The 15,816-nt window shown below is 42.9% G+C and overlaps 1 protein-coding gene across 1 annotated transcript; it reads right to left on the reverse strand.

The window, feature by feature from the left end:
* Window positions 1-12,368, reverse strand: fzd6 (frizzled class receptor 6). The gene is made up of 8 exons (XM_074654675.1): window positions 12,223-12,368; window positions 10,637-11,064; window positions 5,447-5,643; window positions 4,770-5,349; window positions 4,247-4,666; window positions 2,940-3,088; window positions 2,415-2,849; window positions 1-1,709 (listed from the first exon to the last, which is right to left on the reverse strand). Exons 2-8 carry the CDS (start codon window positions 10,820-10,822, stop codon window positions 1,550-1,552), a joined length of 2,127 nt encoding a protein of 708 aa, XP_074510776.1. The 5' UTR covers window positions 10,823-11,064; window positions 12,223-12,368; the 3' UTR covers window positions 1-1,549.
* Between the last annotated feature and the right edge of the window lie 3,448 nt (window positions 12,369-15,816).

The following is a 15,816-nucleotide window of genomic DNA, read 5'->3' on the forward strand; positions in this document are numbered from 1 at the left end:
TTTTTTTATTCAATTATATTTTTATTAAAATGAAATTGGATTGATACAAAATTCAGCTGACAAGATAGGCTACATTAAAAAAACAGTAAAAACAGCTCACAGAAGTTGTATAGAGCATTTCATAGACTACACTAAGTCTAGGTACGACCCCCGGCCACACGCCAGAATAAGAATATACAGCTACAACAGAAATGGACTGACAAGAACTCCCTTTTAATTAGCATTACTGGAATTGTCCTGTGACTCCCAAATATAAAAAAGGTACAGGACCTCAATGGAAGGATCAATCCCTTACACAGCAATAGAGACAGTATACAGCATGACGGATTATACAATAAATCACAGAAGTTGTTCTGGAAGTACTTGAAGGAGAAATATATGATCGGCGACCATATGTTATAAATAACCCCTGAACAAAAGCCCCAGATTCTCTTTTTTCTGTTTGTTTGTGACTATTCATACTTAATTATTAGTGGTTTGTGCTTCTTATGACAAATAGTGCAAAGCCTGTTTGATTTGTTTCCTCAATTTGCTTTTAAAAATCACATGAATGTACACCAAGACCAAGAACACAGGTAGACGCCACACATGCACAACATCTGTAGGTTTTTTGAAGTTCTTTGAAGATGAGGAAAGACTCAAAGGAAGGCACGTTCTTGTAGAAAACTATAAAGCTATACTTTATCCCAAATTCACAGGACACGTCTTTAAAGAGACACATCTGCACAGTAAGTGTTTGTACAACAGAATCAGGTAGGAACACAAAAACAAACATCAAGTGAAATCACACTTTTCTGAGAGAAAACGTGAAAAATCACAAATTCAACATTGTCTAAAAATCAACTATATCAAGTTTAAGAGTATGCCGTTTATCAAAAGGAGCAATAAAGTAGCACACTATTACAAGATGAGGTTTTTGAGACAAACCATCTTTCTAGGAAGTAAAATAAGACATTCAAAAAACTGTTTACCACAGGAAGACTTTCCTTAAGTTTAATGTTTGGCAATATCATGACCTTTCTTAACGCAGCTCTCAGTGTATCGACTAGTCAAATGAAAGACTAAAAAAATAGAATATGTACATAAATATTGCATTTGTTTTCTAGTATGCATTCTATGCCATTGAGCTACAAATCTACACAACGGCAGACCTAACGTTTTTAACGCATGCTTTAAATTGGTAGTTGTATAAGTGGATCACAGCTGTGCTGCTGCAACATTCAGGTACTGTATATAGTAAATGGCCAAAAGCTCAGTAAAGCTGAAAGACACTAAATAATCCAAACCTAGATTCCGGTCCAAACATACCACATATGAAATACTCGAGGTATGTTAAATTCTGCTGGCAATGAACATTCACTGACTACAGTTTAACCAATACAATCATAATTTGATGTATGAAGCCTATAATGTATGACACTATGGTTTGAAACAGACACATGAAACAGCATCAAATGGGACTCCTGTCTGAGTGGATTCAATGGTGGATGGATGGATGCACAGATACCTTTGGGAAGAGGGGGGGGGGGAATGGGGGGGGTCAGATGTCTCAGCAGGCGCTGTCCTTTGTGTCTTTGCTCTCCCCGGGCACCTGGTGCGCCAGCTGGTGGGCGGAGTCCTGGATGCTGCTGCGTGATCGGTTTAAAGCCGGATGCTGCGGTCCAGCGGGGACGTGTCTGACCTCCGACAGCTCGCTCCTCGGAGTCATCCTAAAGCAGCCAGGACACATCAAGGATGATCTGTCTTTATTACTTGTACAGATATAGTTCTTTTTAACACAAAGCAACAAGCTGCCTAAGGCCCTGATCACACACAGTGCGTTTTGGCTTTTTGTAATCGTTTTCAATGAGATTGAAGTGTTTTGCGCGCCTCTTTTGTGTTGCTGAGCATCTTGCATTTATCCTCTCTATGTACCTCAAGTTTTTACTTGAGGACCACCATGAATGCCTCGAGCTGAAAAAGATTCAACTCAAAGCGGAAAAAGCGCAACGTCATTAGCGTTTTTTCCTCATTGTGGCGAATTTGACTTTACCAACCATAGTTACCGTGATCTGAACAGAAAACAGCAGGAGACAAATTAGTGCGGTACTTGAGATTTCGGGTGAGTTGTTTTCATTCATTTAAACTGTACTATTTACTGTTTGGGTCGCGTACAGTTCATGGTTTGAAATAAGGTAATGTAAGCACTCATTTGGTGGTTGCCTAGCAACATATAAAATAAAAAGACGCAGCAAACTGCAATACGCGCTCTGTCTGATTGGGGCCTAAACAGAGCTGGGATGCAACAGAAATGTCTATTATATCAACATGTAAAATACTGAAAGTAGTGAAAGTGTTACGTCTGTGCTTTTCAGAAACAAAAAATACAACATGTAACACTTCTAGCGAAGGTATTTCACATCGGTCTCACTTACCTCCCATCTGGGAATTTGTGCATGCTCTCCGAGAGGCTGCTGATCTTACAGGAGCTCCCTTTGCTACGTCTCTCTACCCCATCCCTCTCCCTCTCCCTTTCCCTTTCCCTCTCCCTCTCCCTCTCTCTCTCCCCTCTCCTGGAGCTTCGGCTGGAGGTGCCCCTGTCCATGTGCTCCCTGGCTGAGGCCTCAGACAGAGAACCGTGCGCATGGGGCTCGTGATTGCCCAGCGCAAAGGTTCCTTGATTGGTTGTGGAGGCGGTTGCTGAGGCGATGGTGTTTGTGGCACCGGTGCTCGTGCCCATGGACTTGGAGATGACCTTGAGCTTGTGGGAGCTCGGCTTGTAGTGCTTCTTCTTGTGCTGGACGCGGCTGTTGTGCTTGAGGAAGAACTCGCAGGACTCCTGGAGCACCCGGCGGCTCTCACTGATGGGACTGTGGGGTCAGAGAACGTGAGAGTAAATGGTGAAACTACACATGTATTTCTCATGGAAACATGTAACGGGACAAGAGACACGGTCTTACTCTCTCTTGCGGGTCCTGTTGAAGAAGTAGGCCCACTCGGCGCAGGTTTTTTTACTGCTGACCCAGAACACTGCAGATATTCCAACCACCAGCGTCATTAAGTACTTCACCAGGAACAGGGAGAGGTCCGGGCGGTCGTGCTCTGTCGTCTGGAACAAAGGGACATAAACAAACCACAATTGAATCCTTGTGATTTAGGGCGTAAACTAACTAAACCAATTTCTGACTTCAGATAGAATCAAACTTTTGAACTTTCCGGCTCAGATACTGACATTTAACAAAGGACTGAGCTTGTTTGTTTCTCTCTTTTACATGTTCTTAGATTTGTCCTCTCTCTCCTGATCATTGTCACACAATAGCTTATGTATTACACATTACATTTTTGGTGTATAAGTGGTTTCTAAAGGGACAGCCATTTTAAAATGAAAATATATACAGATGTCGGTTTTGGGTGGCACGGTGGTGTAGTGGTTAGCTCTGCCGCCTCACAGTGAGAGGGTCGCAGGTTCAAACTGGGCTTGGGGCCCTTCTGTGTGGAGTTTGCATGTTCTCCCCGTGTTAGCGTGGGAGACATGCAGGTTAGGTTAACTGCTGACTCTAAATGTCCCGTAGGTGTGAATGTGAGCGTGAATGGTTGTCTGTCTCTACGTGTCAGCCCTGTGATAGTCTGAAGACCTGTCCAGGTTGTACACCGCCTACGACCGCTAACTGAAGGTCCGTCTCAAGGAGTAGTCTCCTGGTGGCGGGGAGGACCAAACGAAAATAAGGGTTGTTTTCTTGTTTCTGCCACTTTGGATCTAATCCAATAAACAAACTGTCGAAGTGTACACGGACCGTACATCCCCCGGTTAGTGGCACAGTAAACACAAATATGGCTAATGTAAACTATAGGCCGACGCCACATGTGAAGATTATAAGATAACAGTGTTATTTTGACCAGCTCTCAGAGTTTCATAAGCTTGGTTGAACTTTGCGTATTCTTGCCCTGCTGTTAGGTGTTGGCTAGATCTAACACATTGCACCTTTAAAGCTTGCAAACTATTTTAGGCCTTTACTAGTAATTTGCACATCTCGAACATGCATTGACTTTTTTTTTTTTTTTTTACACACGCTAAAATTAGTTTAGTGCTCCCTTTAAGTGTATACTTTTTACTATAACATTCTGCAGACCTTCAATCAACAGCATCAACCAAGTAAGTGGACATAATTAACATGACAGCGAGTTGGAAAGCTTTTTCTAATGTGTCCTTTGGCCTTAACTTGTTCAGAGCCATAACACCTTCTGCAAGTGAATAACCCCCGGCTACCTTGTAGGAGCAGGGGATGCTGTACTCTTGACAGCGGTCGTTGATCCAGGTGTTCTCCCAGGTGCTGCGGTGGCTCTGTTCGTAGGTGTAACAGGCCAACAGGGTGACCAGCGGGACCAGGTAGAGGCAGCTGAACACGCCGATGCGGATCATGAACTTCTTCAGCTTCTCCTGGTTGCGCTCGTCGTGCTGGATGACCTGCCGGACGTGGTTGAGGGAAACGATGCCCGCCAGGATGAGGCAGAGGCCGATGACGACGCCCACAGACAGAGGAGCCAGAACGAAGTAGCGCAGGGCGTCCAGGTCGTAGAGCCCCACGAAGCAAACGCCGCTGATGTTGTCCCCTTCGACCTTGTTCAGAGCCAGCAGCATGACGGTTAGCGCCCCGGGGATCCCCCAGGCTGCAGAGTGGAACCACACCTAAAGACAGAGGACACATGGATCAATAATTACAACAGCCGAATATGACTATTTGCTCATTTTATATTTACATTCTACATTTCTTTTGCTGTAAAACCCTTACCGCTTTCTTCTCTATGGCCTCACAGCTCCACTTGGGTCCGGCTGCCAGGAACCAGGTGATGGTGAGTATGACCCACCAGACGATACCAGCAATGGAGAAGAAGTAGAGCAGCATAAAAATCAGAGTGCAGCCTTTACTCTGAGAGCCCAGCACCACTGTATCCACAGCGGCAGGATGATCCGCTTTGGTACAGGCTGCGTTGTTCCCCAGCAGGAAACCGATGAAGTACATGAGCGACACAAAGCTGTAGCAGACGGCGTAGAAGATTATGGGGCGCTCTGGGTAACGGAAACGCTTGACGTCGATGAGGAATGTGAGGAAGGTGAAGAGCGTGGCACCCAAGCAGACGATGGAGCACACCCCGATGAAGTTCTTGGCAAATTCAATGTCGTGGGGTTTGAAGTACATGTTGGAGCAGGGCGGAGCACAGTCCTGGGCGCCTAAGAAAGACGACTCGTGGCCCGGTTTGGTCTTCAGCTGCAGTGGGCACCAGAAGCCAAGGTCCCTCTTAGCTGACGAGGAGATCAGTGGGGTGGTAGCAGGAAGTGCCGAAACACCAAGAGAGCTGCATGATTCTAATCTAGTTGAAAAAAACAAAACAATCAAATCCTTCAATGGACTGATCATCAATCTCTGGTGTTGCTCTTGTGGATTGTGTGTAATTGTGGTTTTCTTACTTGTCACACTGGAGCTCAGGAGGCCAGGTGATGCCAAAGATTCGGATATTCTCCTCGCAGTCGGACAGAACGGCCTCGCACTCCTCTCTGCATGGATAGATCACCTTGTTCTCCTCGGTGCATGCTGGGATGAAGGCTTGGCACAGGAAGTGGTGGACGTCTGGAGAGCAGCGCAGGGTTGCCAGGGGCATGAATGGCTGGAGAAAGAGAGATAGAGAAATTATGTTGTGTTGAAAGTGACTTTGTCAATATGAGAGGTTGTGATCCATGCTTACAGTTCATCTGAAAAAATTGCTAAGTGTTCTAAGCGAGTATAGATAATCACCCTATAAGTTTTAGCACCTTTTATCACAAAAAGAAGCATAATTTCAAGATTTTTGAGATAAAATTGTCTGGAAATGTAAGATTTAAACATTGATTACAGCCCTGAACACATGATCATTTCAGGCCGACAGGAGCAATCTATAAGATCACAAAAATACCTTTGAAGATACAACCCACAGCTGGAAAACAGGCACAAAAAAAAGCATTTTGATATTTCCCCATAGATTTGCATAGTTAACCGCATGTGACTGAATAGCATAACATAAACTGAGGTCATAAATGGGAATAAGGGGTTATGAGATGATGGGGTCATTCACATGCTGCGTCAAAAATACGTGGAAAACAACAGCCGTGCTGCTTTCATCCTTTTATCCAAGATCAGGTATCCAAAAACCTGTGTGCTGCGATGACGATGAAGAAGTAAAAGCCTCACGGACTAAACAAAGCAAAGTCACAACAAAGATAAATAGATTTCCAGCAACGTAAATCCCTCACAGTAGCTTTACTGCTCGATTTCTCAGAGTCAATTTGGCTGACCTTTCAATCGGATGTTGTGACGTCCTTGGACGGAAAGGATGAAGCAAGGAAAATAGTCCGTGTGACAGATGTAAAGCTCTGGGTAGACCTACACTAAAATGATTAACTTCTCCTCCACATATTTACCATACACTGGTATTTTTAGAAGAAAGAAAAGATATTTGCTGGCTGTGATTGGTTGTTCCTCATCACATGACATGTGGTGCGCGCTGCAGCGGACCAAAAGTATAACAAATATTTTTATCTCAGGGCGTAGCCATCGCGGCATGAAAAATCATTGCTTGGGAACGTTTGCGCGTCGTGACGGCGTCGCTCCCGCGTTAGAGCGCGCCTGTCGCACGTCTAGATTGACAACAATGGATTTGAGCATGCAAAAAACGCGGCATGTGAACGACCCCTTAGAGTGTAGCAAAAATCAATTATATTACATAAAACTAAATTTATTGTTTTAGACATTTCCCCAACCTTTTCTTTTTCTTTTGAAAAGCTGCATAATTTTACCGCTTGAGGCATGAGGATAACATTTTTTTTTTTTTTACTTAGGATGACCTGGTTATAATAACCCATAGACATATAGAGGTGGCGTTGATGATCACACGTCGACTTTTCTTCATTTTAAGGGGTCACAAGCCAGTAAAGTTTGTGAACCACTGCTCTACATAGAGGTATTAACTTCATTTTGTTGATCTGCAGTGATCTATAGAGCCACACAAAGGGGCCCATTCACTGGCTGGGAACCATATTCTTCCGTTTCAACACACTGGTCAAAAGCTTGAGGACGGAGATGTGGGTGGGGGTGGGGGGGGTATAGGTGGCAGGAAATGACTGCACGGACGTTTGGAAACACACAACGACAGGCCAGGAAGGCTGGAATGCACGGAGCTGTTGATGGGTTAGACTGCTGCTGAGCCACAGTATTAGTGTATCTACAGCATGAAATGTGTGGATTTATCAGCTTACACTGAAGACAACTTGATTCCAGTTAAACAAGTCCAGATCATGTCCATGCTGAGGTTTCTAAATCCTTGGATTTTTAGCCAATGTATACTTTTTAGGCTCCTTTATTATTGCGTCTAAACCACATATATAACCCACAACTGCACCAAAACCACGTGGATGGTTTAGAGCAGTCCGGACTCTTTGTTTGAACCTCATCAACCATAACATGCACGGACAGACTTCTGTCAGTCTATACTGCTAATATTTGTACACAAAACACACACATACACTCCAACACAGTCCACTATTCAATGTTTCCTCTCCTTTTTTTTTTTCCTGAAATCCAGTCTGGCAGTAGGCCCGTGTCTCTGGGGCCTGGGCTTGCCCCCTCTGACAGTAAGCGCCCTTGTTTCTCTCCTGCGGAGGTCCTGGACTCCTTCTCAATGAGCTCCCCATTGCTCAACAATCTGACCTTTATTTGCTTTACGCCAGAGTTACTGTAAAAACTGCCCTCATTTCTGAAACATTCAACCGGGATCAGCAGTACAAGTCTGAGCAGATTTGCTCTTAAAAAGGCAAAATCCTCCACGGATAATTTCATAGCAAAGTACTTCAAGGATTAAATGATTCGAAAAAATGGCCAGAAAATCACTTTTCAAACTTTCACTCGAACTTTTAAGACCTTCAAGTGTTCCCTGTCCGTTACAGTACGTCAATTAGTCTTTAGATTCTCTTTATGCTCTCACACTTGAAACTTTTCTGTTTCAAAAGCTGGCAAACACTGCTGGAATCTGGGACCAAGGGCGGAAAAAGGTTAACCCTCCTCCGGAAAATCCTACTGATAGGCTGGACTGAGCCCATACCGGAGCAGAAGTTTTGCTTGATTACGGCGTCAGAGCTTTGTGATAAATCACTGCACGCTCTCAAAGAGAGCTATGTATAGTATGTAATGTTGAATGTAGGCCAGAGAGTGTAAGTCTGTCACCTGGGAGACAGGACCGGAGAGGTGAGACCGTGTACAGGGGGGAAATGAGTGAGTGATTAACAGAGAGAATACTCATTGTGGCATGCAGGGTAGTCTTTGTGTGAGACTGGGTGTGTCCCTCCCCTTCCTCCAGAAATCAAAGGCCCCTCACAACAAAGTCGATGAAGTTGCCCGTGGCCAAGGCCGCTGTGAAATAAGAAGCCTATACCTTTGCCAGATGACACACAAAAGACTCCTTCAACAGATCACTGTTCACGCTTGACACTCTGACACCAAATGTGTGTAACCAAACCCTGGACTTCAGGAATGCCAGGACACTGGAAGCATCTACTGCAGAAACTGAGTTCACTGCTGAGGAGAGACACAAGACGACACTTTGGTCTAAAAGACATGTTGGAAAAACAAGGCCAGTGACAAAAGTCAAAATTGTCCTCACTTGCTGTGTGACAAAATTAGGGCTGTCAAAGTTAATGCAATAATAACGTGTTAATGAAAATTTGTTTTAACGCCACGAATTTCTTTAATGCATTAACGCAACTTGCAATTTCGGAGTTGTAGCGGGCTCAGAATTGAGAAAACCTAAGGAATCCATTGGTACCAATCATGTCATACTAGCTTGTCGTAAAGGAGTTTAAATAACGCTCCAAACTTACGCTAAATTTTTGCGTGGAAAAAAACTGTCATGGCCATTTTCAAAAGGGGTCCCTTGACCTCTGACTTCAAGATATGACAATAAAAATGGGTTCTATGGGTACCCACGAGTCTCCCCTTTACAGACATGCCCACTTTATGATAATCACATGCAGTTTGGGGCAAGTCATAGTCAAGTCAGCACACTGACAGCTGTTGTTGCCTGTTGGGCTACGGTTTGCCATGTTATGATTTGAGCATTTTTTAAAGCTAAATGCAGTACCTGTGAGGGTTTCTGGACAATATTTGTCATTGTTTTGTGTTATTAATTGATTTCCAATAATAAATATATACACACATTTGCATAAAGCAGCACATTTGCCCACTCCCATGTTGATTAGGTACATTTTGAACAGATAAAAATGTGCAATTAATAGCGATTAACTATGGATAATCATGCGATTAATCACAATTAAATATTTCAATCAATTGACAGCCCTAAATGAAACATAAATTATAATGGTATTGCAGCTATTGTGCATATTTTTCCATTTTTTTCAAAAGATGTTCATGTCTTATTTTGGACATATTTGTGGAACCAGTGTCTGAACTTCAAGTCTCTGCGTGGGCGTTTCCCACGGCAACTGTTAACTGACACTTGAGTGCCGGCGTTGCTAGGAGACGTGCTGTGCTGTCAACTTTCGCGGTGCACTCAAGCCCCCAGAATGAGCGCTGGGCTTTGAAGCAAATTTTGCATAATGACCAAACTGTGGAATCACAACTTCCGCATCCATGACGTGATGCAATTGGGCTCAAAAACACTTTTCCCATAGACTGACATTGGGAAAGAGACGTCTGTAACTAATTTTTTTGAGGTAAATCAACTTCCCAGTATAAACACTTGAATAGCTCTTAATTAAATCATTAGGTTCTAAAAGATGTAAAATGCACTAATAGCCGAATCAAGAGTTATTTCCCTTCCTCCATTCAAGTGAATGAGACCCAGACCGCGGCTGGAGCGAGGGCTGGAGCGAGGGCTGGAGCGAGGGCTTAAAGGAAACGCTATTGTGCCTGCTCTATGGGTCCAATGTATGCGGAAGATCGCTGGAAGATCCAGGTAATTTTAAACTCGGAAGTCAAATTTTTATTTTGCTTCATGCACCACTGAGCAACTCTCATAGGAATGAACGGGGCCCCGCCTCCGACGCTGTATCCGGTTCTCTTTATACATCCATGGGTGCACTACTGACTGGAGCAAGTTGTAGCCCTGATAGCCTACAAATGATGATATAAAACCTTATTTTCCCGTTTTTCAACAGAATTTGTTGTGTAACATTAGCTATGTAAGACGTCTGTCTCTTTCCAACATTTAACATTCAGAGGACCCATTATGTTTGTAGTCTACTCGCAAAGTGGAAGCTAGCAAGCTCAGCTAACTATCTTTCTGACTAGAAGGCTAGGCTAAATAGCATTACTTTTGGTTCATGATACTTCCACACCTGCTGAGTCCTTGCCAGCTCCTCACACTCTGTGTTCGTCCTACTTTATACAAAAGAGGTTGTTTTTCTAGAGTTTGTTGCATCTCTTTCATTGTTCCACTTGTGGTGACGAAAAATGACCAGACAACAGGAGCTTGTGTAACCTCAGCACTGTGTATGTTAGTTGCTGATTCGTATCAGGACACGGGGGTAACGTATAGAGTCACAGAGTAATGTATTGAGTGCTCCAGGTGAAACGGCAAACAAAGTCATAGATGCAACGTTATGAGGACTCACCTCCATATTACTGGCTGCGATATCTTGGTCGTAGTGCTCCATCATGTTGGGAAAGAAGGTCATGTTGTAGGGCATCCCCAAGCACCGGTGCACTGTGATGGGCTCGCAGGTAAACAGGCTGTGGGCACTGCAGCTTCCCAGCCACATCAGAGCCAGGCACGCCCACAGTGGTCCTGGCATCGGCATTGCGATGGCTGATTTTGAGTGTGTGTATGGGTTTTTTGTGTGTACACTAGAACAGGTTTCTTTTTGGCTCAGTGGGAGGATATCTTGGCCCAAAACGTTGAATTCCCCTGGCTCACGCTGTCATCCGCATTTCACTTCTCCTGGGGTCATCTCAGCGGAGCCGATGGGCGGTGCAAGCAGGTAAAACTTTCCCATCGTTGGTCAGCATGTGTCTCTGGGTCACAGATAGGAATCCCACATCCCTGAAAATAAAATGGGTTTAAACTTTCAGCTCCACAATGATTAAAACGTATCTAGAGAGGCTCGTTCTGGAACCACATTTTGTCTACAGGAACCACAGCTGAGAACATGTTTGTAAGTAGTTATTACTGTATTTAAAAGCAGAGACAGACTGGAGCCCTATCATCAAAGCAGTCTATCCCACAACCTCTCATTGTGCTATCTTCTAAAGGGTCAAATTAAGCTAACCAAATTAAAAGTAAAATGAATTAAGCATTTTGTTCTGGGAACCCATGAGATCACCAGGCTCCAGTTTGGGACAGTTTCGACACACATCAGATCAGTCAGATGCAATTAAAGGGACTAAAATCCAGTGAATCCTTGTGCTCACTCTAAGTGCATGCATTTACAGTGGGTGGGGAATGCTTCAGATCCAGGCTGATTCAGTGGAATGAGTCTCAGCTTGTTGATGCACATTAAACTTCACATTTAAGTGTCACTGTTTCACATGCACACATTAGCATAAAAAAAAGAATCTCTTGAAAGCCGAATACAAAAGTAATGGATCATTAGTTTAGGTTCTGTGTTGTTTTATATGAAGAGAAGGTATTTTATAGAATAAACAGATAAGTTGTTTATGTGGGACCTGTGGGTGGTTGAATTCCTGATGATATCATATGCTGATATGATCACTGGTAGTGAGAGTTTATCTAATATTACCACATCATTGTTCAACAATCTGCACAGTGCAGATTAGTATAGACATGTAAGAGCTGGTTCCTGGAGCTGCACTGAGAGATCAGTGGAAACATGTTGGTTGGTTATTAGCATACACTTTTCGGTTAGCATATTAGCTCTGATAAAAGAGACAATAAAAAGTTAGCAAAGCAAATATTTAACACCAACAACACCACTTCAGTTACACATGTACCGGATAGTACGAGCAACATGGAGAAGTTCCTATCACATCTTCAGGACCTAGCCTAGAAGCTAACTGCTTTATATGACAGTCCATGGAGGGCAGGAAAGACGTTTTCCCGTAAATTAGACGTCAAAGGCGGCGAGAGAGGACAGTAAACATGCCTGCCTCGGTGGCTGCCATGGGACGGGGGCCGACATCAACTTCGGTGCAAGAAAGTCAAACAAACTACGAGAGTAAACCAAGAAACACGAGCACTTACCCCCAACTGGCCAGGAGTCCGTGTAACAGCTGACTACATGGATGCTAGTTGGAGTAACTCTGTGGTGGTTTCAGTCAGTAGCGTGTTTCCTGCCAACAGGCTGCTCCAACTGCTCCTCTGTTCTAGTCCCGGCTGCTGGGAAGAGAAGCTGCCTTTAGGTGCGTCTGGAAATGTCGGAATTTCATTATGAACCGCTGGGAGAGCACTTAGATAATGTTTGTCTGACGTTACGACTATACGTACATCAAAAAGCTCTGACGGAAAACAGTAATTGTACAATTGTGTGTATAGTTGCGTTTTTTAAAGTCTTTTACGCTTTTGAAATAGTGTTACAATTCTAACTGTGTGATTTATTTATTTGTATTTATTTATTTAAAAAGGATCCCCATTAGCTGATACCAATGGCACCAGCTAGTCTTCCTGGGGTCCGAAATCAAGTACATTACATATATCACATGCATACTATATACAATATCATATTTGTGTTACACTAATAACATTCAAATTTTACAAACATATATAAATTTCACATTCATACACAATCTTCCACAACCATGTAGCCTCAAGGCCCATCATCAGGGAAAAGGAACCAAAGAAAAACCATACATGACCAACACTGGACTATCGATCAGCTGCTTAAGTAATATATTCTTAGATGGTATTTGAATGAGAATTTGTGATAAGCGTTCACATGTAAATGGAAGAAAAATAATAACTCTGAACAGAATAATGAGTCTATCTCAATGCAGAGATGCACTTGAATACACCGACAGCAGTGGAAGTGGGGATTGACGGGAGCCCATGAATGCAGCATGTGAGCAAATGGACAGATGAATGATGGGACAAAGCTAGATGGGACAATGTCAGAGAAACAAACTGCAGGGGATTTTTTAAAGCGAAATTTGTGAAACTAAAATGTGTCACAGCAGAGGAAGAAGAAAGAAAGAAGAAGAAAGTCAATGTGTGTATTTATTTAGACGGCATTTACACTTTTTGTTAAACTCTGTGGACTTTGTTTGTTTACATCAACAGGAGGTGCTGTCACTTTTTACGGAAAAATTAAGAGAATGGTGGGTGAGAGTGATGTAGTATTACTAAATAGATGCTCCTGCTGGTGGGCGGTGCTTAGTATTTCCTCAACTGATCTCAACATGGCTGCCGGATCACAAACTTTTCCCATTTTACAGCTAAACAGTACACTACAAGATGTTTCTGAAAACATTTGAGGAGAGAAATAGGCATTACAGTGACAGAATATTGTTTAATATTTGATCAGCGCTGCCTAGTTTGACCATTTGATTTGAGTTATTGAGTGATTGACAGCTGCTCAGAGACGGCAAGGCTCCAGATCTGCTCTGATTGGTTGTTTTCCTTCGGTCTGTGAAATCTTGTAGATACCGTTAGGAGCACTGGAGGACACAGAAGCAAATAATATTTTTGAGATTGCCTGTCTCATACACTACTGTCAGGATATAGTGACTGTTTTATAAAAATAACTTTTTTTTAATTATATTTGCTCCAATTCTACCTACTGCAGCTTTAATTTAGACAGCATTTATTTACCCCTTTTTGTTACTTTTTTTTGTTTACACCCTTATCAACAGGAGGTGCTGTCTCTTAATGGAAAAATTAAGAGATTAAAGGGTGAGAATGCTGTAGTTTTCCTAAATACCACTAGATGGAAGTCACAAATTTATCAATTTAGCCCAGAAAGGACTAAAACCAGAGGATATTTAAGAAATATGAAAACAACAACATACAGATAATGAAGAAATACAGCCACAGAATATTATAAATGAAAATAGAGATATTTTAGGATTTTTTAGGTTTTATTTCTATATTAGAGTATTAGTGTTAAAGGTCACCTATTATGCAAAATGCACTTTTCCATGTCTTTTAAACATCAATATCTGTCCCCAGTGTGTCTACAGGCCACCATAGTATCATAAAAGACCATCCTCTCTTTTTCTCCTCCTCCTTTTGTCCGGAAATGGGTGCAGAAAAAAAATTCGCTTTTTTCCTTGTATCCTGACGTCATTAGGGAATGCAAGTCACGTGAGGGTTTCCTGGTCGAACCAGAGAGAACCTTCAGTAGCTGACCCCGGCCCACAGCGCGTCACTGTCTCTCCTCCTCAACCTAACTTGAGCAAAGTAGCTCCCTACAGTTAGTCTGCAAGAACCAGCAGAACCGTCTTCATGTACTCCCATCATCTAAATATAACATGTTCATTCACAAAGGCTTTATGTAATTACACTGTTTAAACAGATGATATTTATATATTATATATATTTGATGTCATGCATGTAGCAGATTACAGGTAGTAAATAGTGACTTGTAAGCAACACAACACATTTCTGTTTCACAGTCAAACTTTATTTGAGTAGACAGATGACAATATTAATTATTCACAGCATTTGTAATCATCTCACCTGTTAGTTAGTTATGTTAACATGGTACAGGAGAAAGTCTTCAGCTCTGGTAAACTATGGTAAGCTAAGCTCCGGTGGTCTGTAGTCATGGTAACACAGAGACAGCTACTACTGTAAATAATATACCATTACTCTGATCTTCCATACATTTATCTTTTAGCAGAAATAATGAACTGACTACTGTTTCACATCTTCTATTTTCCACCCTGATGGTCGCTGTGTTTACACACCGTGTCATAGCGGTAGCATGTAGCTAACCCGTTAGCATGTAGCTACATGCTAACGGGTTAGCTACATGCTACCGGGTTAGCTTTGTATCTCCATGTAAACAGAGCCATCTGCCCACAGCTGTCTGCTCTCCTCTGGGATGATTCTGTCGGTCATTTCTCACAGATGGATCTGTAAAGACAGACGTAAAACAGAGTGTATGTTTACGGTTTACAGAGTTGATGCATGAGGTAAACACTGAGCTAACTAACAGAGATATAAACAGCATTATTTACCTGAGAGAAACCGTCAGGAAAACCTGGAATCTGGACCGCAGATGTTCATCATGTGTCGCCGATTTCTGATCAGATTCCTCCGGTAACGTGCGCTGGGTGAAGTTTCTGGTTTATAAACTTTAAAGTGGTTTATAAACTTTATTCTAGCTGCTATCTCTCCACTCGTCTCTCTCTCTCTCTAGGGAGAGAGAGAGAGAGAGAGAGAGCTTCTCCGGGAGGGAGGGGGAGGGTGACGCTGTTGTTGAGGACGTTTGATTGACAGAAAACGCTGACCAATCAGAGCAGAGTGGGAGGAGACAGAGGCTACAGACACAGAAATCAGCACTTTTGGAAATGGGCTGAAACAGAGGTTATAGAGACATGCTGGAATGCATGATCTGATTGTTTTTTTGAAAAAAAAACTTCAGAGACATGGTTTGGAGGTGTCTGAGACCTATAATAACTAGTTTAAATGGAGTATAATATGTGACCTTTAAATGACAGTAACATGAATCGGGCTTTTCCTCATGTGCAGTAGGGAAACCCTACGAGGACCCCTGGTGTCCCTACAGGCGTCCATCATACTGTAGCATACACACTGTGCTATGTCCCAGTTGTCCACATGGGGGCGCTGTATCCCCTCTCTGTGTCCATATCTTCATGTGACCGCCGTGGAGAGAGA

The sequence above is a fragment of the Sebastes fasciatus genome, chromosome 12 (assembly GCF_043250625.1).
Source record: "Sebastes fasciatus isolate fSebFas1 chromosome 12, fSebFas1.pri, whole genome shotgun sequence".
Taxonomy (NCBI): domain Eukaryota; kingdom Metazoa; phylum Chordata; class Actinopteri; order Perciformes; family Sebastidae; genus Sebastes; species Sebastes fasciatus.

Coding starts and splice junctions, on each gene's coding strand:
- fzd6 (XM_074654675.1), bottom strand. CDS start 10,822: ATGCCGATGCCAGGACCACTGTGGGCGTGCCTGGCTCTGATGTGGCTG. Junction 5,644..10,636: donor TCGCAGCCAGTAATATGGAG/GTGAGTCCTCAT, acceptor CTCTTTCTCCAG/CCATTCATGCCCCTGGCAAC. Junction 2,850..2,939: donor AACAGGACCCGCAAGAGAGA/GTAAGACCGTGT, acceptor CTGACCCCACAG/TCCCATCAGTGAGAGCCGCC.